Source organism: Strix uralensis, chromosome 2 (genome assembly GCF_047716275.1).
Source record: "Strix uralensis isolate ZFMK-TIS-50842 chromosome 2, bStrUra1, whole genome shotgun sequence".
Lineage (NCBI taxonomy): Eukaryota > Metazoa > Chordata > Aves > Strigiformes > Strigidae > Strix > Strix uralensis.
This window is the reverse complement of record NC_133973.1, coordinates 118,628,936-118,651,727: the sequence shown is the minus strand read 5'-3', so window position 1 is coordinate 118,651,727 and position 22,792 is coordinate 118,628,936. Positions and strand designations below refer to the sequence as shown.

At 39.0% G+C, this 22,792-nt stretch overlaps 1 protein-coding gene across 1 annotated transcript in view; it reads right to left on the bottom strand.

Annotated features, from left to right (window-relative positions):
* The window catches only part of MICU2 (mitochondrial calcium uptake 2), a 147,245-nt gene that overhangs the window by 62,039 nt on the left and 62,414 nt on the right, over positions 1 to 22,792 (bottom strand). Inside the window, exon 2 of the mRNA XM_074860046.1 lies at positions 1,748 to 1,895. Within this exon, the coding sequence (XP_074716147.1) occupies positions 1,748 to 1,895 (148 nt within the window). The remainder of the gene's footprint in view (positions 1 to 1,747; positions 1,896 to 22,792) is intronic.

The window sequence follows — 22,792 nt, the reverse complement described above, 5'->3', positions numbered from 1 at the left end:
TGTTGTAAGCCTGACCTCAATTTGAAATGCTAAATATGCACTAGTGGAAAGACTTTTTTTTTGTTCACGTGTTTTTTCTTGTCATTATTTTTCTTTTCTGTTTAACACTGTTTCTTACTCATATTAGCAAAGTAACTGAAATTAACTTGGCTGCATTACAAATAAATCTTACCCACATACCACTTCATTAAAAATCTGCACGTGTACTATTATAGTTGGAGTAACCAATTAATATGTATGAACTGCTATGACTGAAAAACACTTATTTCTCTAACCTTGCTTTCACAGACAAGTGTCTGAAAGCCATACCTTCAAAACTGAAAATTACAGTATTCGCTGTCTTTCAGTGTTTCAGGCTGGAAAACTCATAAGAAAATTTCTTCTAGGTTTTTAACTTAATGATCTAAGTTTTTAAGGGGAAAGAACTCTTCCTGTTAGCCATATATTAAAAAAAGTTATTTTGAGAGTCTCCATGACTCTCAAGGTCGTAAAATCCTTCTAAGGATTTATATGCAGCATCGGATAATATTAGAAGTTGTGTCAGCAGTGAAGCCATGTATTCTTATCACCTATAGATTTTTGGAAGACACAAAAAAACTTCTTTTATTAGAGATTTTTGTGTCCTATTCTTTCACCACTTGCAGCTCAGTAAACTCTGTTCTGCCCCACATTTCCCACAGGCTTGAATCAAAGTGTGTTCAGGTCTCCTTCTTCCTCCTTGTTTCTCAAGCCTACTCTGAATTCCCCTCTGAATTTCCTGTTAAATACCCGCAAGTCGCTCGGACATTTGCTGCAAGCTGGGCAGAGCATCCCAGGCTACAAATTGCTTTTGCTAGACAACGTGCTTCCCTGGTCAGTACGTGCAGACTGCAGCAAACAATGATTAAAGTTGGGATTTCCCTCTCTTTCCCTCAGCATACATACTAACAGAGTATTTGTCCTCTGAGTGACAATTCCCTCTGAAACTTGGAGAACTTAACCTTTCTAAAGCAAAAAATTCTTGGGAAAGCTGTAAAAGCCAAATTCTTGGAGAAAAAAACATATAGAATTAAAAAAAAAATTACTGTAACATGAAAATTATAGAAGATGATACAAAGAGGGATAAAAGAAGCTTAAGGAATGGGGTAGAGTTAACGAGGCGAGAAAACCAGGAGTAAAGGAGGACAACCACCTGTGCACTTTTTATTTGTGCGCTGGTCCTATCTTCTCCTCAGAAAGCATGCTTTTAAAAGTACTTTTTCAAATTTTGATTTGTTCTTAACTAGGTTTTGTACAAACCAGAGGAGATTTGAAAACAGAAACCTAGAGCTGAGATCAATGCTTCATTACACTCATTCAAGTCACTCCCATCACTGCCTCTTCTAAGAAAAAAGGTCACAGAGTACTTACTGGGGAAGTGGATAGACAGATAACGGGGCCAGGAATGGTATGAACACTATTATATTACAGTCCTACTATTTTCTGTGGCATGTAAGTAATTAAGGAACTACATACTGATCAGACATGCAAATTATGCAGAGATGTAATGTCATCATCAAGTCACCAGATTTCTAAATCATCAGCCTCACTTCACTGGTGTAAAGGGTGGTGGTGCCTGTGAGAATCCATATGCACAACATTTATAAATTGGCTTCTGCTTATTTATGTCAGATAAAGGATCTTATCTCAGTGATTTGCAAATTACATCTTTAAGGGGACCTGCAAGTTTCTTTTCCTTCACAAATACAATGATGAGAAAACAACTTACGTTCAACTTGATCAAACATTACTGAGAACAAGAAATCTCTTGGTGTCATGTAATATTCTCCTTCATATTCCAATGATGCAAAATGCATGAAGCGATGCTTCCGAAGAGACAGTCTTTCATCCCTTTCCGCATGAATGACATCTTCCTTCTGAAAGAGAAAAAAAAAAAATCCATGCAGAAAGATGGTTGCATTTGTAGACCAACTCTGTGATTACAAAGAATCTTACACCCAATCTTGATTAACCTCAATATTTTGTGGGCAACCACAACAAGAGACTACCAGGAATTAAAGCTTTTATGTCATGGTCTTAATGAATGACATGCTTATATGACATTCAAAGTATTTTTTGGCTTCACTGAGAGCATGCCTTAACACAGCTGAGCCAAATTAATGGCTTGCTGTCAGCGAAGGCTGCCCTTGCTTCCCACTCCCCTGCTCTTGGCCATATGGTCCTGCATCTCCTTGTTTGCCAGCTCTGCTACTTGTTGGACTCTTGCTGAGCCAAATTCAGCTCGCTAACTCAACAAAAAACTAAGCCAACCAAAGAACAAATAGGATTTTTCCAGGTTAGTGACTGGCTCGGCAAAGGTTGAAATGTGCTCTGCATCCATGCAAATGATCCACTCCTAAAGTAAATTACCAAGTTGTGGAGCAACTTGTAAGATAGGAGAATAATGATGTTCTAGTTTAAGTATGTGCCTATCTTTCAGAGAAGTCTGAAAAATGGGAAAAGCAATGAAAACACTTGACAAGAGAGTCAGAGATCGTATCACCAAACCCAAAGACTCAACTAGTCAAGCAAACAAAAAGCTTCCAACTCCCCCCGCCCCTAAAATATTGAGACACGCTTGATTTGAATTCATACAAGTTGACAACACTCTGATGAGTAGTAACAGCACTTACTGGCAGCAAGAGAGGACACAGACACAGTGAAACAGAGACATTCACATTTTAGGATTTCAGAGATAGTGACAACAGAACACTCTAAAATTCAGAACACATGATGTGTATTTGAACATTAATCACAGAACAAATTTACCACCAGCAGCATCACTCAATTTTAGGACTGTTCAAAGATGTGAGAAAGCGAATGAAAAGCAAGAAAATCCAGGCTAATTACCAAGATTCCAACTTGAACATACCTGAAACAATTCAGTAAACAGCAAGATAGATCTGCAGCTAGGTCAGTGCCTGTGGCATTACTTGGTGTGTGATGCAGATGAGTGGGTACAGCCTAGGGCATGCCCTACTGAGATGCTGCAGCACAGCTTCCAGAAAATGACCACCATTCGTTTATGCAGTTTTCAGTTTCTGGATCATCCCTATGGACTGCTTAGCATTTGACCAGTCCAGTATAGTGCTGGCATATGGTGCATTTTGCAAATTGGGTTACTCCTGAGACAGGGCAGTGTAAGCAGCTCCTGGTTACACTCAGACCAGCTGCAGGTGCAGCGAGGGTCTCATCAGTTAATGTTAAAACACAGGGTCTGTTGTGCTGAGTGTGTTCACGGGGTGAACTGTGGGATACAGACAGGCAGACAGTATGTGAATGGAGGAGGGGGGAGGCCAGTGGGAACACTTTGCTTGGTTTTGCTGAAGTCAGCACTGGTTATAGCGACACACATGGGAGCTTGCATGGAAGGTTGTTAGGAAAACCGGGAACATGCACAGATATTTGCAAATAGCATAGCAGCTAACGAGGCACCTGCGCGTTTGCGTGCACACATCTAGGGAGTGGGCAAGCACGAAGGGAATGGGAGTCTCTGAACCACTTAAAAGCTGTCAACAGATTTCTGACACTTTAGTTTTAACTTGCTATTCCTCCAGGAAGGGAATTGATAACTCAGTCTCCTCCACTGAGTTCGAACACTTGCAGAATCAAGCACTAGCAGTTACATTTCTTCCACCTAGCTGACAACATGCCAGGAGTTTGGTATGAAGTGGCAAAGGTAGCAGTGGAGCTAGCTGATACAGTGAACATGCAAGCTGCTTTGGGACAACACCTTCTAGCTCTCAGACAGGGCTCTGCAGTTAAAAGAATAAACATCAGGTTTAGTGTCAGGCTTATGAGGCAGAGGAAAGAGATGGGGGACTGATATTGATAGAGGCGGCTCCAAATAATGGGACCCAGTGTGGTCTGAGAGTAATGACCAACTGCTTCGAAGTCAAGCACTCTGGGAACAGGAGGGTGGACCTCAAGCCGCGGTCAATAACCAGTCCATTGAAGAAAGCAGACAATGAGATATCAGAGAAGAGGATGGAGCATTTCAACTTTGTGTCATTAGATTTCCTTTTTCTCTACCCATCATGGTCCCTAACTGAATATGGGGACCGTATGTTCATACAATTTGGGGATGTCAAGGCAAACTATAGTCATAGCCTGGATACAATTACCATCACACATTGTATTATAGTTCTAAATAGAAGGCTGCAACTTGCCATTTAATCTCACACCATGCACCTCTGTGTTAGCATTAAACACTTGTTAAAATACTTGACTGAAGGATTATAAGCACCTTGTTATAGTCAATTTTAGTTCCCCTTGTAGCGTGTTTGCTTCCCTCAAACCTGGGGTTCCAATGAAGGCAGGGGGGAGGGGACTAACAAGAAGAAAAAAACCGAAGCACTCCTAATTTAGAATTAAAACAGTTGTATTCTGATATGCAAGGAAAATGAGGGCTACTTCTGTGTATCTGAAGCCAAGGTTTGGTTTGTTTCAGATATGAGCATTTTCTATCAATATCACTGCTTTAAACTTCTTACATAGTATGGAGTTTCATCATGGCCTACAACACAAGCTGCATTGCTGCTGTTCTGTGATTCAGATCTGTACATTCTGGAAAACACTGTTTAAAAATAAATCTGTAATGAGAACTTTAGCTTTATTCTTTTTAAAACTTTGGGTGACAAGTGACTCTGTAATTGCTTAGTTAACAAGATTCATAGAATCATAGAATGGTTGGGGTTGGAAGGGACCTTAAACATCATCTAGTTCCAACCCCCCTGCCATGGGCAGGGACACCTTCCACTACACCAGGTTGCTCAAAGCCCCGTCCAACCTGGCCTTGAACACTGCCAGGGAGGGGGCAGCCACAGCTTCTCTGGGCAACTTGTTCTAGTGTCTTACCACCCTCACAGTGAAGAATCTCTTCCTTATATCCAATCTAAATCTAACCTCTTCTGGTTTTAAAATCATTACCCCTCATCCTATCACTACGCTCCCTGATAGACAGTCCCTCCCCATCTTTCCTGTAGGCCCCCTTTAAGTACTGGAAGGCCGCTATAAGGTCTGCCCAGAGCCTTCTCTTCTCCAGGAGGAACAACCCCAACTCTCTCAGCCTGTCCTCACAAGGGAGGTGTTCCGTCCCTCTGATCATCTCCGTGGTCCTCCTCTGGACTCACTCCAACAGGTCTACGTCCTTCTTATTTTGGGGGCCCCAGAGGTAAATACAGTGCTCCAGGTGGGATCTTCTGAGAGCAGCGGGGGAGAATCACCTCCCTCAACCTGCTGGTCACACTTCTTTTGATGCAACAAACACTGCAGATACCAAATGAATAGTTCATAGTTGATGGGTATTAACATGCAGCATTCTTATTAAAATCACTTCCTTCTCATAATAACTTGAGCAATTTTTGCCTAACAGCAAATTAAAAAAAAACCCACAAAACCTGCTTCACAGTTGTCCTTTAACTAAAATTATGAAATGAAAAACAATCTTTCTGCACAAATACAAAATAAAAACATTTAGTCAAGAGCTAATCCTATGTCTTCAAACTAACTGGATTTTCAAGTTTCTTAAGTCTTGTAGGATTTCTCTGAATTTGTCTAAAGCTAAACTTGTTACTGAGACCAAAGCACTGAATTTCAGCAATCCACAATGTTAACTGAAATAGATAGGTACAAGTTCACATATTAACTCTGATGAGTGCCTTGTATTTGGAAGATAATTTATTTCCATCAGAATTACAATAATGTGTGACTACAGATTCATCAAGCCCCTTTCTTTTCATGAAACTAGCACCCCTGATTGACAAAACAGCCTTGGGAACACAGGTCATTTCTTACGAAAGTCAGCTTCAAGTACTAGCACAAACGAGATAAGCAAACCTTACAGGATAAAATGCATCAGCTGTGCCATCTCCTACTTTGTTTTCAAAGCTTTTGCAAAATTCCTGACTTCCTGTCGCTGTATGACAAGCTCAGCATCTGCTAAAGGCACTCTGACCCCTCTGGACACCAGCATGAGCTATGCTAGAGCTCAGCTGCTCACGTGTAACTGCTTACCACTTCTGAAGAGCGTACGCCCCTCAGACTGAAAATTCATTGCACTCCAATGGCAGTAAGACAATTTATACCAGCTACAAAGCTGACCGGCCATCTTTATGATGATAGGTATTTTTATTTCTGCTTTCCCCCCATTTTTTAATACAGTTATTGTAAGAGTCTCTTTAGCATACTCCAAGTATGTTAATGCTAAAGGAAAAAAAAAAAATCTGAGCAACAATCAGGAGTGCAGAGGTATAACATGAAAGCAAAATGTTTGTAATTATCTCATATCCCATTATTTTGCACTTTAATTTATGGAGGAGCACAAGGCAGACCTCAGTGAACGTGTGGGAGAGAAACCCGTACAAACAAAATAAAAAGCCTATCAAAATACTTCAAAAATGCTAAATAAATTTTACCCCCCTCGACAGTTATGAGCATAAAGACTGAAGTTTCCCCAAATGGGTCTGCAATCTGCACAAAACCTAAGAAAAAAATAATCTGAAAGTTTTTATTAAAATCCTTTTTATTACAGAACATCTAGAACCTGAGCGAACCGGGCTTTTTCAAACCAGAGAAGAGAAAGCTTCAGGGGAACCTAACAGCAATCCATGAGTGCCTATTGGGAAGTTACCAAGATGACTAAACTGCGCTCTCCACTAGAGCTTCATACAGCTACACCACCAGCAACTCCATTAATCATGGTTAATCCAGGCTCCCTTTATAATGCGTGGTGGGAATGGCAGTTCTGGAGTGCAACTACATGGACTTTTTTTAGCTGTCTGGGAAGAGTTCAGAAGATGGAGGGAGGGATAGAGCACCACAAAAAAAGCTGATCTCCCTTCATACCAAACATGTTTGCACAATTTTATTGCATGAGAGAACAAAAATCTGGGCAAACGTAACTGGGGAGTAGAATCTCGGGAGGAGAAGAGGTGGCGGCAGAGGTGTTACACACTTCAGCCAGACCAGAAAGTGTGTAAGGAATGTGGAGATTTTTACTGTCCAGAGTGAAGGTAGGTAGCATCAGTGGCCACATACTCAAATAGCACGTCATGATGATGTCAGGCCGTTTAATTGCCATCTTTCTCACAATGTTTTCCAAAACCAACAATAATACTGTTCAGTTGGATTAATACCAATTAAGGACTTGAACCTGCTACATTTGGCATCAGAGACTAAGAATTCACAACCAAGTTGTAACAACATCCAAAAAGTGATGACTCCTCAGATGTAAGCCATATAACTTCAAATTTGACTAAAATACTCGACACAATTATTTCTGCAATTTCAATTAAATTGAATGTAGCTGCATTTTTGCCCTTTAAAGATCAATACTGATGATCTTATTCTTACTCTTCTTAATTTCTTCCTTAAACATACTGCCAGCATTTAATTAAGCTTTGAGTGACATCTTTCTCGCATATTTTGGTCATCACACTTTCATTAGCCACACTGCCAACTACAACTCTCATATTGCCTCAGTTCTCCATTTCACCACATAAAACCACTCTCATAACCTAAATAAACAATATGAGCATAACACTTTACTATGATTATTCTCCAAATCAAAATAATAATTTCGAAACGTCTGCTTTAACTATGTCACTTCTTTCCACCAAACGGTTGTTTCTGGACCACTATTGCCAGTGATCAAGTTATTCCTGAAACTATGGCTTTAGAGACTCCCTATTCCTGAGCAGAAGCAGATATACTGTGCCAGGAAAGGGGACATGGGCATCCTGAAGCAGGTACAGGCCATGTCATGTGGCTAAGTGTAAAACATAGACAAGCCTACAACAGCAGTTTACATGCCATTTTAAAAGCTGCATTCCCCTCCTTCACTGTTGTTCTCTTCACCAATACATATCTCTCCATATCTTCAGCAGGCAGGGATGCCAGACCCACCAAAGACAGTTGGTAGAGGATGGAAATATATGGGAAAAAGTAGAGAGCTATGGATTTTTGAAAAAAAGATTAGAAGCATAACTCTCATTTGCTCTGAGAAGGGATAAATGACTGAATAACTATTCTAATCACTATTCCAAATGCCTAACCAAAGACTGAATAAAAATTATGTTTTGAAGAAAAGGCTGATTCAATCACTTAAGATTGATCTTCTTTTGAAGTACCATTCTAAAGCATGCACAGGGGAAAAAGCTCTCTCTCAACAATTCAGTACCCTTCCCACTTCAATTAAGTCCTGACTAATTTCCAAGTACTTTTTCCTGAGTCATCCAAGGAGTCCTTCAGATAAAAAGATCTGACATTCCTGCTGTTTCTAAAAACACTGTCAAAGCTCATTTTGCTCATAAAAATGCATGTACAGGGCAAAAAGCAGAGTTTTTGTCTTTAATTCTATTCCATAAAATGAGTTTCAAGTAAAGACAGGTATGTGGTAGGAAACAATTATGTATTTAAGGCTGGACTTCAGATATTAAGGTATCTGTAATCCAACACCTCAGCAGTTTCCAACAGTGCAAACTCAAAGCAAACAGGATACAAAAATTCAAATTTACTGAGAGGCAATGGGTGAGAATAATCTGTTACTATTGCTTGACAAGATTCTTGTAAGCATAATTTAAAATGACTCTGCGATTGACTTGGGCTTGTTTTGTCTTTAACAATGCCATGTAAGAAGAAATCAAACCACAAAGAGCTATGCTGCATTAACGTTAAGGCTTAGGTTGAAATTCCATCCTTAACTTGCTCTATTGTGTGTGGGTACAGCCCGGGCTTCAAATGCTGGGTGTTCCAACATGCTCCACAGCACCCCCACACAAGTGAGTGAATTAAGAATGATGTTTCAGCTTTAACTTGGAATTTAGTTCCCTTTGTGGTTTTATGTCAAGCCTCCAACGCCAATTTGAGAATGTCCATGGTAAAGCTATGATAGGTGATGGTAAATTAGAATTGAATGACATAAAAAGGGCTCTAGAAGGATGCAAGTGTTTTCCTCTGCAGTTGACATGGCAAGGGATCAGTGGCTGACCAGCCACTGGCGTCTATAAGTATTACCGAAGACTATGGTTTCCTTCTTGGCTTCCTTCATGGAGAAATGCCTAAGGGCAACAATGTTACTTCTTACAATTAATTTTCAGATTGATGTAATGAATCTGTTTATCAGTCTCTTAATTTAGGATGCCAATAAGGGATTCATGGTGTTCAATTTTAGGCTTCGGTTTTTTTTGGTATGAAAAATAGCAAGCTTAAGTGACGTAAAAACCTTATATTTACTATATCTTTGAACTTTTTAAAAAAATACATTAAATAAAAATGAGGGTTGCATAAATAAAACCTTGATAACCCTTACCTGTGATTTTCATAACACTGCTAATCACTGTGATGTGATTTTGGTAACACTGCTAAGCAAATTCTGCATCCATTCAAAATCTAACTACTTGTGTACAAACTCAAATATTTGCAGCTGGTTATGAGTCAGAAATTACTTAAAATAAGCATATACACTTATCTCTCCCTTGAATGTAAAATTATGTCTTCCACTTTCATTCATTTTACTTTTTTTCCCTTTGGACAGAATTCGGTGTTTTGATGTTCCTTCACCTTTTATATGCTTTCCATCTTAATTTTTTCTGCTTATAAAATAGTCTACATGTTCCAGTTAATTTTTCCCAACATAATTTTTCTTTCTTCACTCTACTCTTTTCCATATAATCTACTTATTTTGCCTCTTTATATCCTTTCATTGCCCCCCTTTCCTCCATCATCTATACACCTTCTTCCACCTTCCCCTCCCCCTGGAAAAAAAAATAAAAAATCAAGCTATAAAACTTCTTTTTTCCCTCCTCTGAAAAGAGGATCAATGCTCTTTTTTCCTTCTCTGATACGGAAGAGTTAACTTGCACCACTCCTTTTACCTGCTATAAGGATAACTAAACCAATGTGTGGGATGTAATTAAAATCCAGTTGGTGCCAGCAGGCTCTCTGGGAGCTTTAGGTTTGGATCCATTAATTCACACTAGATCTACACATGGATTTAGCAACTCTATATTAAGTTTCTGTAAGACTGATGATAACTTTGCAGTTAACTTGTGTCATTATTGTATCTCAATTTCAACTCAATCCAATTTGAAATGATCAAAATAACAGAAAATGTAACTTAACCTCAAAGCCCGCTGCACATGTTAACATACCCAGCATGCATGTTGAATGCAGAGGATAATGCCTGGAGCTCAAGGATTGAAAGTTTCATATGATGCAATCATTGACAGATGAAAAAAGGTTTTGACAAGAAATCCATCTGACAGAAATACGTGACTTAGAGAAAGCTCAAGATTGTAATATTTAAGAAAACTTGTTTAAGTATGTGCAAGAGTAGTTTGTGCTTTCACAATAAAGAATGTGAGCTATTTATCAAGACTGCATTGATCAAACACACCCGTTATCAAAATCAACATCAAGTTGAAGACATAAGATCAGAAGCAAATTTTACTTTTTTTCACTGCTATATTTTTTGACCTTGCAGATCAAACTGCAAGCCTGGACATAAAGTAAGCCAGGAAAGAAGAGAAAAAAAGCACCGATTTCTGTTTGGAAATAAGTCATAAGTATTTGAATGACTGTTTAGCAATGTGAAACTAAATAAACAACTACTCTACTAAAAGCTCTAACAGCCTTGAAATCTGGAACTATGAAATGGACAAAAGATTAAAATGCTTTCTCAGGAGCTACTTCAGAGATAGAGAACAGACTGCTAAAAGAAGGACAAGAGGAGAATGAGATGCAGTAGCCTTATGTCTGGCTACTCTTAACACTGCTCAATATAAATACTCCAAAATTAGATGAAGGCCTTTCTATGCACTAACAGGTGCCACTCCCCCTCTTTCTTTCAAATAGCTGCCCAGAAAATTCTGCTGTGCTAGTACTTAATAGTGATGGTTACGTTTGAAGCAGCAGCTGAACGGTTTACTTACATCTAAACCCCTGACATTTTTTGTTTTAATTTTTCTCTCACACTTTGTATTTCACTGAGTTCAGACTAAACTGGTGCACACAGAGCACTGTTACTAGAACCCATACCAAATACAGAATTAAACCAAATATAAGGGTAATACTGAAAATAGCCTCAGTTTATAAGGTTTTTTAATTTCACTATTCAATTCTAGAAATTTCAGCCTTAACAGAGCTCATTTTTAAACATAAACTTAAAAAGAAGTTGAAAACTAACACATTTTCACCAACAGAATATAACAAAGGCAGAGAGGGTGCCCAAGCTCTAACAAGCCGGAGAACCAGTTCATTTAACAAACCATACATTTACACCTCAACTTGCAAGTTATCACACCGCCCTGCTTACACATCCCCCTACTGAGGCTGACACACCGCTCGAACACACTGGTGCAAAAGTACTAAATATATACAGAGTGGCAGGGGGACCACAAAGACACCTCAAAGGCAGTGCTCCCAGGAAACATGGTCATACGGCTTTCCGGGAAAGCTCATCACACTGCTATTGTATTTGACAGTCAGCGGACTTAAGTGAAAAATGTGTTGTACCTACTTCTCAGTGATCTTTTTCAGTCAATCACTGTACATTAAAGTGCAGCTAAAATGTGAAGACAGGAATACATTTATCTTTAAAGGTAAGAAGAGCTAGATATTTTTAAAAGACACTATGTGAAAATGTGTAAATGATACATGGTGCTTAACTACTGCCCCTAAAATGCTGTAATATATTTTCTTCTTCCCCCTTCTCAATTCAAATGATGTATAGAGAGTGTCTCTCATCACACATTCTCAGAAGGAGCTGAGAGAGGCTCTAAGGCAGTGATTCTCAACCTGTAGTCTGTGGACCCCTGGGAGACCGCGATGTCGTCACAGGGGGTCCGCGAAGGCTTAAAGCAGGGGTGGGGAACATCCAGCCTGGAAACATTTGGTGTGGCCTGCGGCAAGCACTGCGCTTCTTTTTCCCACCACTCCCTCCCCTCAATGCTCTTCTCATACTCAAGCCCTGCCCCCCCAAATGCCTGCCCTGGCATGCTAGTATATTTGGTGCTAGTATGGTTGGTGGGACCCACTTTAACTAGGTTGTGTTTCTCTTAAAGACATCTTCTTAACCCAATGACCCTCTTTAGGGCCATAACAAGGCTGAAGTCGGTTCCTCCAACTGGTGGCCCTGGACCAGTTAACAAAAATATATGGTGACTGAACACAGACAAACAAGGGGGGAGGTGAGAAGAACTGTAAACACTTTTCATCAACTTTTAATGTAAAAATTGGCATCAAATTCAGAACTAACACATTAAAATATCATAAAATAGCCCATTTGAGCAAGAAGTGTTGATGCTATTATTTGAAATTCACATGGAATCATTGCAATAAAGATAATAGGAGTGTGTGCACTGATTAACTTATTTTCCCTTCTCTCCAAATTTGAAGACCCTTCATGAGAAAACAGATCGGATGTGGTCTAATGCTTTAAATCTTGAATTAAGTCTTGGTGTTCCGCAGCCACAAAAGGTATTTAAAGGGTGTCCATGGTGAAGGAAAGTTTGAGAACCCCTGCTCTAAGGCATCTGAACGTTTTGCTTACCCTGGGCTTGTAGATCTTTAGGATTTTTCAAGTTAATAGGAGTTTACCTCCAAGATGTGCTTTGTGCTGTAGAAGGAAACCACATGCCCTTTTCAAATAGCTACTCACTTTGTCTGGGTAACTCGGATAGCAGCTCTACTTGATCTGTTCTGAACTACATCAAGAGATAATCCATTTATTACATGGTGGTTCAGTTTAACTGCACATCCTTCAAAATGGGACTATATATGCCTGAGTTTGAGAAGTGCAACTTCAAACTGTGGGAATTTTTGCAGTCCAACTCATGCCAACAGCACAGTGCTATATATTTACCTGATGCTTTATAGCTCTAAAAGCTTTTTACTGTCATAGTGCTTGGTCCTGTAACAACTGTACAGATGGGGAAAAAAGTTAACAGCTTTAACAGTAAGCAGTTGAATGCTACACCATTTTTTGTTCTGAACCAGAAGACAAGTGATTTCTGGGCTCACTGCTTATAAGTAAGAATTTAAACAAGAAAATAAACTGTTTACCAGTAGATGTAGTAGACTGACCTAAGCACAAGGACCTAAGAGAATGGATGCCCAAAACCAAGACTGGGAGAAGATGAAAAAAAGGGGAGATGATTTACCAACAGTTAAAGTAAGCAGTACAGGTTCAAAAGAAAATTAAAGAGATGAAAAGCTGGGGATAAGGGGCTAGATTTGATGTAGTAGTAAGATGGCAGTCAAGAGTTACATAATAAAACCCCAAAGTGGTTACATTTTCAAGAATTTTCTCTGGTAATTAAACAGATGTACTGTGCTAGCATTTAATGGTTGTGCACATTTAAATATATCTATGTCCATGTATGAATAAAACAGCGTAGAAAGAAGATGGCTACTATAATCTGTGTAAGGACTGAGCAAGAAGTGATAAATACAATGGAATGGGAACTAAGATAGTAAGGAGTTTAGTGATAATGGGAGGAGAAAAGTATTTTAAAAAATAAAGAATACTAGAAATGTACCAGAATTGGTCTTACAAGCTTTTTAAAACAACTTCAAAGTGCTTCTGTCAATGATTACATACACTTCCAATGGTTCTGTACACCCTACATTTGCAACAATGTGTCAAAATCATTTCCGAAAAGGCATTAAACCAGCATATTTTACAGACAATGTATGCGCTTCAAGGGAAACACTGTGAAAGAAACTGCCTCCCTGTCATCAGAGAAGACTGTCGCTCACATGTTTTTGAAACACGTTTCAGAATACCAATCTTGTTTAAGCATTATTGTTAACATGTTTGCACATCCAAAATGTTTTAAACAGTGGCTGAATGCACAGTGCCTTTCATGAAAGTAGACGTAGAACAGTCTTAGATTTCCGTATCAGTCACTGAAACACACCATGTGCCAAATATAATTACGCATTAAAATGAGAATCCTGTTAATTTTTAACCTAGGTACTTTGGACTTGCCCTGCCAGGGAATTTTCGTTGCAACACTGGGATCGTGTTACAAGAAATACACCCTGTGTTGCAGCTGCCAATCGGGCTAACACAGCACTGATCAAAACCAACCATGCAGCAGCAGAACCTATGGACTTACAACTACTTCTCTACCAAGGACAAGCACCCCCAAAGCATAAATATCCTGTGATTTCATCTTCCTGGACTAAGAACAATGTTTCTGTATAGAAGAGTAAATATAATTCAAACCAAAACAGATGCCTATGTAAGACTTCAAAATGCTTGTATTACACCATCAGAAAATGAAAAACAACTACTACAATCTTAAATACGCAAGCATCATATATGCTAGCTGCCATCAGTTTCTGTAAATAAGTGCTTCTATTTATTCAGCTTGCAAATACTTTAGAAGAAACTTGTAGTTGATATGAGTTTATCCAAATTTCAGTGTCTCCCTTTTTGAAGGATTTGACATAAAGAAAACTCAGTTCAAAAACGCAGTGAATCTTGGAAGAAAGTTCTGTTGGCTGGTGCTCAAATGAGACAGGAGCCCTGAATTTATTCTTCATGGCAAGCAAGATCTCCTTGGTCACAAGATCTACAAGGTGGTGCTTTAAGGCTCTTGTTTTAATCCACACATGTGTTTAACAGTATCACAGGTCACATCTTACCAGTGTACATACCAGCTGTACACTAGTAGGATGGATTTACACAGCAAAACTACATAAAAACATTTATTGGTAAAGGAATTAGGAATTTTACAGTTTGTGGTTTGTGTGGGGGGTTTTTGTGTGTGTTTTGTTTTTGTTTTTAATTAAAAAAAACCTTAAAAATAATTCCCTGTTTAAAATAAAGAAGAGCCTAAGTAGTAGGCAATACGCAAAAAATATTATTCCCTTAACAAATATATAAGAATCCTAGATGTGACAGATTGCTGGAAAGACAGGAAAACTGTGTTCCAAAAGAGTCAGAATTCCCTTCTGTGATAATGTGAACATTACAGAGCTAATCACATTAGTGCTCTCCCAGAAGCTTGAAAATTCCCTGGGGGAGGATGGGGGGGTGGGGAAAGAAGGAAGTTTTCTAAGCTTTCTCCAGCCCCTTTTATAAAAAAATGTTCCAAGACACATGCAAATGGTGAAAAGAAATGAGAGAAGTTGGGGGGGGAAGCCTGATATGCTCCAGGTTCTTTGGCATAAGCAACCAAATTGAAAACAAAATAAATGCTTAGATTAATCTATCACAATACACTCTTTACTCTACAAAGTCTATCAGAGTTTAAACCCCATTATTACCTATGTTACACCAAGATGTTTTCTCAGCTCCCAGAGAGCCTGGTACTTAAAAAGGTGCCATAAGTGATGGGGAGGTAGCTGATTAGGTTGCCATAGAAAAGACTACCACCAATCCTCCCAAAGCATTCCACAGCATCTGGGAAGTGTGAAATTCTTCACTTTTAAATATAGTGAACTAACACTATTAGATAAAACTTCCACAGTGGTAAATTAATCAAATAACAACATGTAAAAGAAAGAAAACAATCTCTTGAAAGTCTTCCTTTCTTTCCTTTTTTTTTTTATTTATTAAAGGTTTAGTCACATAGATGAAAAATGGCTAACAAGTTAAGCTCTTCAGAAGAGTGGTCAGAGTTATGCTCAACGGATTTAGCAGGTCCCAAGAGGTACTGAAACAAACATCCATATGTCCTGTAAGATTAATACAACAATAACAACAAAGTCATTGCAACCACAAGAAATGTTTATACTGTAATTAAGTTGTAAAATTATATTTATTTCTCCATAAAGCTGCTGACTTCACTTCTAAACAAATGATTTGTTTTCTGTAGGAGTCACTGATCTTGTGACAATGTTATGTGTAAAACATGAATGTCTTAAAACACACTATATTTTCCAATGACCAGACATATTTTTCACAGACTTGCTTATTTTTTTAAACTTTCTACCTATGCAGAATTTTTCTTCTAAAGCATTTTCATTTGACACAGAGATTACACATGAAAGACTGGATGAAGAGAGACAGCTAAGACAGTTCTGCTGTGCCACTTGTTCAGAAAAACAGAAACCACAGTGAAAGTTTTACCTACATTCTGGTATTCCCATTTACTAATTAAACATTTTCATCAACATTCTTCTCTAAAACTAAAACATTCATAATAAATTAAAAATACATGAAACAAGAATTCAGAAATCTAGAATTCTGTTTATTCAAATTGACATATTTACTTTGAACTAAGCATGCATTATTTAATCAAAGATTTGTGTAATATTTTAAGTTTTCAATAGATTGCAAAATGCATCACACTCAAAATTGGTACGAATGATTTTAAAAGTTCCAGCACATTGCTGTGTGGATCAGAACTTTTAAAATCAGTTTTTGACAGCCTCTAACAGAAAAACCACAGAAAACTGAACAGATGAGACAAAGCTAAGGCACCAGCAGAATGTAACAGAAGCTTGAATTCATTAAATTCATTAAATTTATACATACAGTTTATCTGCAAAGATAAAATGTCTTACTACCTCTAAAGTGAGCATCAAGGAGATGATTGTCCAGGATATTAGATTTACATCAGAGAAATTAAAGAGATCCCTTTTACATTCAGTAGTTTCAATAACAGTTATCCTGAAAGTTGAAATGAATTCAGTATGAACCACTGTGAATAATGTAATGCTGACAAACACTTATTTTAATTGGAGCCATTACAGAGCGTAAAACCAGTGTATTCCTGATTACAGCAGGGCTGTAACAATCCTTCATTTTTTACTAGTGTTTATAGATTCCATCCTCTAATTTTGAACTTTCCTTCTATAATGAAAGTTTGTTTTCTCAATCCTCCCTTCAAAGCCCATCACTGCTGCACCTTCAGCAAGACTGCAAGGTCACAACACAGCACTACAATTGTCTTCGCTGCAGCATCTGAATCTAGCAAAAACCTGTACCTGGTAGGTCATCCATTTCTCTGTGCTACATTCCTCTCTACCAGAGATAAAGTTGTTTTCAGTCATTCTGGATGCACCTTAAAAGGCGTTTGTAGAGGTTGTAGTACCATTTAAGCAGGTCATCAAGCATCTGCTGATTTTCTTTTTCAAGACCTCAGTGGTTATCAGTGTTGCTTCATTTATCAAAGCTGCCATATTCTTGGAAGCAGACTGTGCTATTAGCACAAACATTAAATTTCTTAGGGAGGTCCAGAACTCCATCTGCTGCAATTCTCTCTTCTCCTCCTCTTCAAAGTTTCTAAGATTATCTTTATCTCAGACTTCTTTTGTGAAATAGGTTAACTACAGCATTTAATTCAAGAAGGATGAAATTGTGTAAAACCCAGATTGAGTCAAATTAACGCTCTATTTGTCCAACCTCTTTTCTCTTAATAAAAAATAATTTCTCAGACATCCTAAGACCTCAGGCATGCCTACATTCTTCAGAGACAGACTGCCTATTTGTAAATGTTTACAGTAGTACCTAAAAATAATGTTAGTTTTCCTCTGCTCTGCTGGAGAAGATTCACTAGCCACTTCCATCATCTGGGGGAGTCTGTGCCTTTCAGTATGCCACAAACCACCACTATAATTTAATGATTTGAAAGCACAAATTGATGACTTAATTTCTAGCTAGTACTAATCATCATCCACAAAAATCATTTTCATTCTGGATCTGTAGCACTGAAGCCAGTCATAAGATGGGTAGAAACTAGTTACGGGGTTGTTGTTACTGTGCTTAGGAAACACTGTGTTCATTTTGAAAGACAATGAAAGATAAATGCACATTTCTCAGGTCTCCACTGCATCTACGGCATGGGCTCAGTCAAGTTCAAACTCTCCTTGCCATCACCTGCATTTAGGCAGGTGACCTCTGGGGAACATCTGCAGCGAAGAACAGCGTCCCAGGGTACCCCTTACTGCAAACAGACATACAGGGTTGCATAAACTCCATAGCTAGCCTGAATGTTGTCATATGTTAATATTTTTATTGCTCATGTAAAATAGTGAAAAGAGAAGTCAGCCCAAATAAAAGTCAGTTGATAAACTCAGCAATATCTAGATTTTTTTAATGGGGAAATCTTTGGAGGATATATATGACATTAAAGCTTATTCCATTATAAAATACTCATTTAAAGTAGTTACACAGATACCCTGCTTCTAACTGCAAAAAAGTGCCTTAGCACCCCTTTGTCCAAGGCTCTGTAGTGCTCCGTAGCCTTGCCTCGCCAGTTGGGATATTTCAATGTTGTCACCTGTTAGCAGATATACAGATTTCAAAAGCACTTCTTTTCAGAAAAACAAATAATGCACACATACACTGTAAGACTTAAGCTCATGCACAGAGCTGAACTCACAAGTATGTCTAGCCCTATCTTGAAAGTATTTAGAAAACATTTAAATGTCTTCCTGAATTTGATCAGAGATGGTCTCAGAAGAATGGAGGAATGACCACACTGGGTCAGACCAAAGGTTCACCTCATCCAACATCCTTTCTCCTTTGTTATGGTCTGCGGCTGCAAGGTTAGAGTATCTGAATGAGTCAGACATTGTACTTAAAATCCAATTGCAGTGTGTCTGCATCAATACAAGTATTGGCCACAAGCAAATGCTTAGGAAGGAATAAAAATATACTCTCAGTATTAATTTATTTTGAGCTCAGGGACATCCTGAGCTGGATGTGGTTTCTATGTATTTAACAACTCTTGGTTATATCACTTTTTGGCACTTACTCAACATCGCCTTGAGTACATGCAAACTTCTAGTGACTTTAATGACTTTTGGCATGGAGTTGCACGCATCTACTGCCTATTGTGAAGAAGTGCACAATGGATAAACAGACCCTGGGAATGTCAAGTTCATGTCAAATTATATGCTAGTTTTGTGATTGAAGCAAACTTAAATATAGTTGATTATTTCTCTCTCCAGGATAGATGTTTAACACACTTAAGTTTTTCAGCCTCACAATAGAGGTGAAAAAACTCCATAAGCACAGCTTCACAAACTACTAAATAATAAAATGATACCACCACAATCTTTTTCATTAATGACCTATCCAGGAACATAAAACTTCACTTCTAGGAGAAAATGCTGTTTCTTTATTTCGCTAACCAGTCCTTTAAAAATTCTCTTTTACAGGCCACCTCTTAAGTCCTTTCTTATCCATTTTAATAAACATTACTTAATAGCCCTGCACACTGCCAAAATCCATTATCTTAAGCTGTAAATTGATAGCTGGAAAAAAATGCTTTAACTTCGGGATGAATAAAAGCATTGTGCTTGCTATATATTTTGTTTTCTGCAAAACTGCAGCTGCACATTTCAAATTAAACTATACATGGCTTTACTCAAACCTGATTTATTTTCTCACACTTTATTGATCTCATTGATCCAGCTAGAGCAATTTTATGATTGCCAAACTGTTTTAAAAGTAACATCTGAAGCTCTTCAGATCTGAGTCTAATGATTATGTATGCCACTCTTCTCTAGCTCTTGGAAACAATCTGAGTGACGTTATCAAAAGTGGGTCAAAAGCAATATGGTTGAAAAACAGGTTTTCTTTTATTTAATTAGCAATAGATTAACATTTAAAAATACATCTTTGGGTTAGATTTCTTTTGGAATTCAAACACTAATTGAGAGGGGTGTTAATAACAGAATACATTTTTGGCATCTAAACTGCAGAGCTCCTCAGCAGGAGACTGCTTCTTCCAACTGACTCCACAGGGACTTAAAGACCAGGTTCCTCAGTTAAGTATCTAAAGGTATGTAATTGTAGATGAGTGAAATCTCCCACACAGTACCACTTTATGGCAAACTTCTGCAAGGCTGTGAGTACACTGTGGAGTATTTCACAGAATTTCACAGAATCATCTAGGTTGGAAAGGACCTTGAAGATCATCTAGTCCAACCGTTAACCTAGCACTGACAGTTTCCAACCACACCATATCCCTAAGCGCTATGTCGACCCTACTCTTAAACACCTCCAGGGATGGGGACTCCACCACCTCCCTGGGCAGCCCATTCCAACACCTAACAACCTGTTCTGTAAAGAAATGCTTCCTAATATCCAATCTAAACCTTCCCTGGTGCAACTTGAGGCCATTACCTCTTGTCTTATTGCTTATTACTTGGTTAAAGAGGCTCATCCCCAGCTCTCTGCAACCTCCTTTCAGGTAGTTGTAGAGGGCGATGAGGTCTCCCCTCAGCCTCCTCTTCTCCAGACTAAACAACCCCAGTTCCCTCAGCCGCTCCTCGTACGACATGTGCTCCAGACCCTGCACCAGCTTCATTGCCCTTCTCTGGACATGCTCGAGTAATTCACTTTTTGTAGTGAGGGGCCCAAAACTGAACACAGTAATCGAGGTGCCGCCTCACCAGTGCCAAGTACAGGGGCAAGATCACTTCCCTGTCCCTGCTGGCCACGCTATTTCTGATACAAGCCAGGATGCCATTGGCCTTCTTGGCCACCTGTGCACACTGCTGGCTCATGTTCAGCCGGCTGTCAATCAACACCCCCAGGTCCCTCTCTGACTGGCAGCTCTTCAGCCACTCCTCCCCAAGCCTGTAGCGCTGCTGGGGGTTGTTGTGGCCGAAGTGCAGCACCCGGCAGTATCAGGACACACTCACCGGGGTAACTGTATCTAAAGGAGCAGTTCTAATTCAGCGTTGTGCTTGCAACAGCACGAACGTGTTCCCAGAGGGGCTTAAGTCTTCATGCAGGAAATTGTTGGCCAGAAATGTTTTGAAGTGTAGTTAGAGTAGTGCCACACAGCACAGGTACGGCCTTTTGGGTAGACCTTCCTCAGGACTAAGCAGGGAAGAAGCAGAGCTTGCTGCCTCTCAGTCATCAAGCTTGCTGAAAGCAAGGACCCATTTGCAAGGACACAGAAGGCAGAGGAGATCTGTGTACAAATATCTTTGTTTTGTCTGCCCTAGATGCTTGAATTTTCTGTTTAAGTTTCTAGCTTTTATTCAAACAAAGTTGGTTTGTTCTTTTTGTTGCAGTCAGCTCCCTCTTAGACCATGCTTGACTTGCTGTCCTATCATTACATACCATTAAAAACACTGAATAATTTTTAAAAAATGTAGCACTGGCTTGACTTTGCTTCTGGCAAGTCACAAAGTTTTTAATGACCTATTTTAAAGTGATTCTACCTCTATTTAGAAATCCATATTGTAAAAGTTGCTAGTTTAAAAAATGAGAGGAAAAAATGTAATAGGAATTTGGTTTATATTAACTTTATCCTCAATCCTAAAATAAAACATTTGTATATATGAAACTACTGTAAATACAATCTGGTTGCTGAGACTGTCTTAATATGTAGCACCAAGTTTTTCCCATCAATAATCTAATCTGCTGACAGTTCCTGGTCAGTTGACTAAAAGCAGATTTCTGACACGGCAGAGGAACAACACTGGGAAGCAAACTGCTCAGTCTACAGGAAAGTTAAAATCAGCTTTTTACTGCAGAAGTGACACCTTGCTTATGATACAGATGACAATGTCACAAAGAACCTTCTTCATGACATATACGAAGTCTATGTCTCTGTCAGCATTAAGCACAGAAAGGCAATACATTTGGGTTATCTTTGAGTTATCTGGCAGTTCAGGAGCCATCACATAAATGCCCTAAGCCCTGTTCTAGACAACATTTTCATTAGTGACTTGGATGATGGAAACAGAAAGGGAAGTAAAACTGAAGTAATAAGTATGTCTAGAAACCATCTATTAGGAAAAGCTGAAGAGATGCCTTTATACTGCAGACTGCAAGGTTGCTATTTAATTTTGAAGTCCTTCCAGTTCTGTTTCTGCATGCTGCCAGGAGGCAGCTAAATCTGCCTTGCCATAAGCAAATTGGTGTCTGTGCCTATGCCACTCCATTCCAGCTGAGATGAGTGAAGAGGCACTGTCACTCCCCAGCAATCAGAGCAGCACCTGGTCAGATTTTTGCTGACACACAGCAGGACTTGCAGAGATGAAGCAGCTCTGGGACGCTCTAAGATCTCTTTTAACACACACGCACATACTGCTACATGTCAGCAGTACTTGTACAACAGGCTCTTTGGTGGTCTGGAAGTCAGTGGAAGCAGAGAAGAAAGGGTCAGCTACCTTTCACAGAATTATGATAGTATCCAATGCACAGCAGCTTGCATTAAATTATCAGAGTTAGCAGCAGCAGCAGCATTACTGCCATTCACACTGGTTTCATTTTGTTGTCTACAAAGTTCCCGGGCTTCCTAACTCCTCCTCCTCTTCTGAGCTCTTTCACTCCCTTGGTAATGTATATGGAATTTGGGCACCTGCCTCAGAGGTAGTCTCTTCCAGTCTCATGAGTATCTACCCAAAAAGTAGAATCACAACATCAAATATTGAGTGCTGGGCTCCCCGTTGTGCACCTCCACAGAAGCCTTGATAAAGAAATGGCCCCAGCACATTAAACACAAAGACTACAGCAGAACTGTCCTCATTGCCACAGTCACATGACAACAAAGAAGCAGCTGGGACCAAATAACTCCAAAATTTTCAAAGCAGGGTATCAAAATGGTATGTCAGGAGAAGTTAACAATTTACACCAAGTTTGGTAAATTGCTTTCTCAAATATCAATCCAGTGATCCACTGCATTTGGTTTAGATACAAAGATGCAGATAGCTAAGTTTAAATCTGTGGAGCAATTTTCTCCACAGAACTGAAGTCTATGGAGTTATCCCTGACATTATTCACATGCTGTCTTACTGCTCCTGCAACAGCTAGCTAGGCATTAAGAAAAAGGAAAAAAAAAAAAAATGAAAA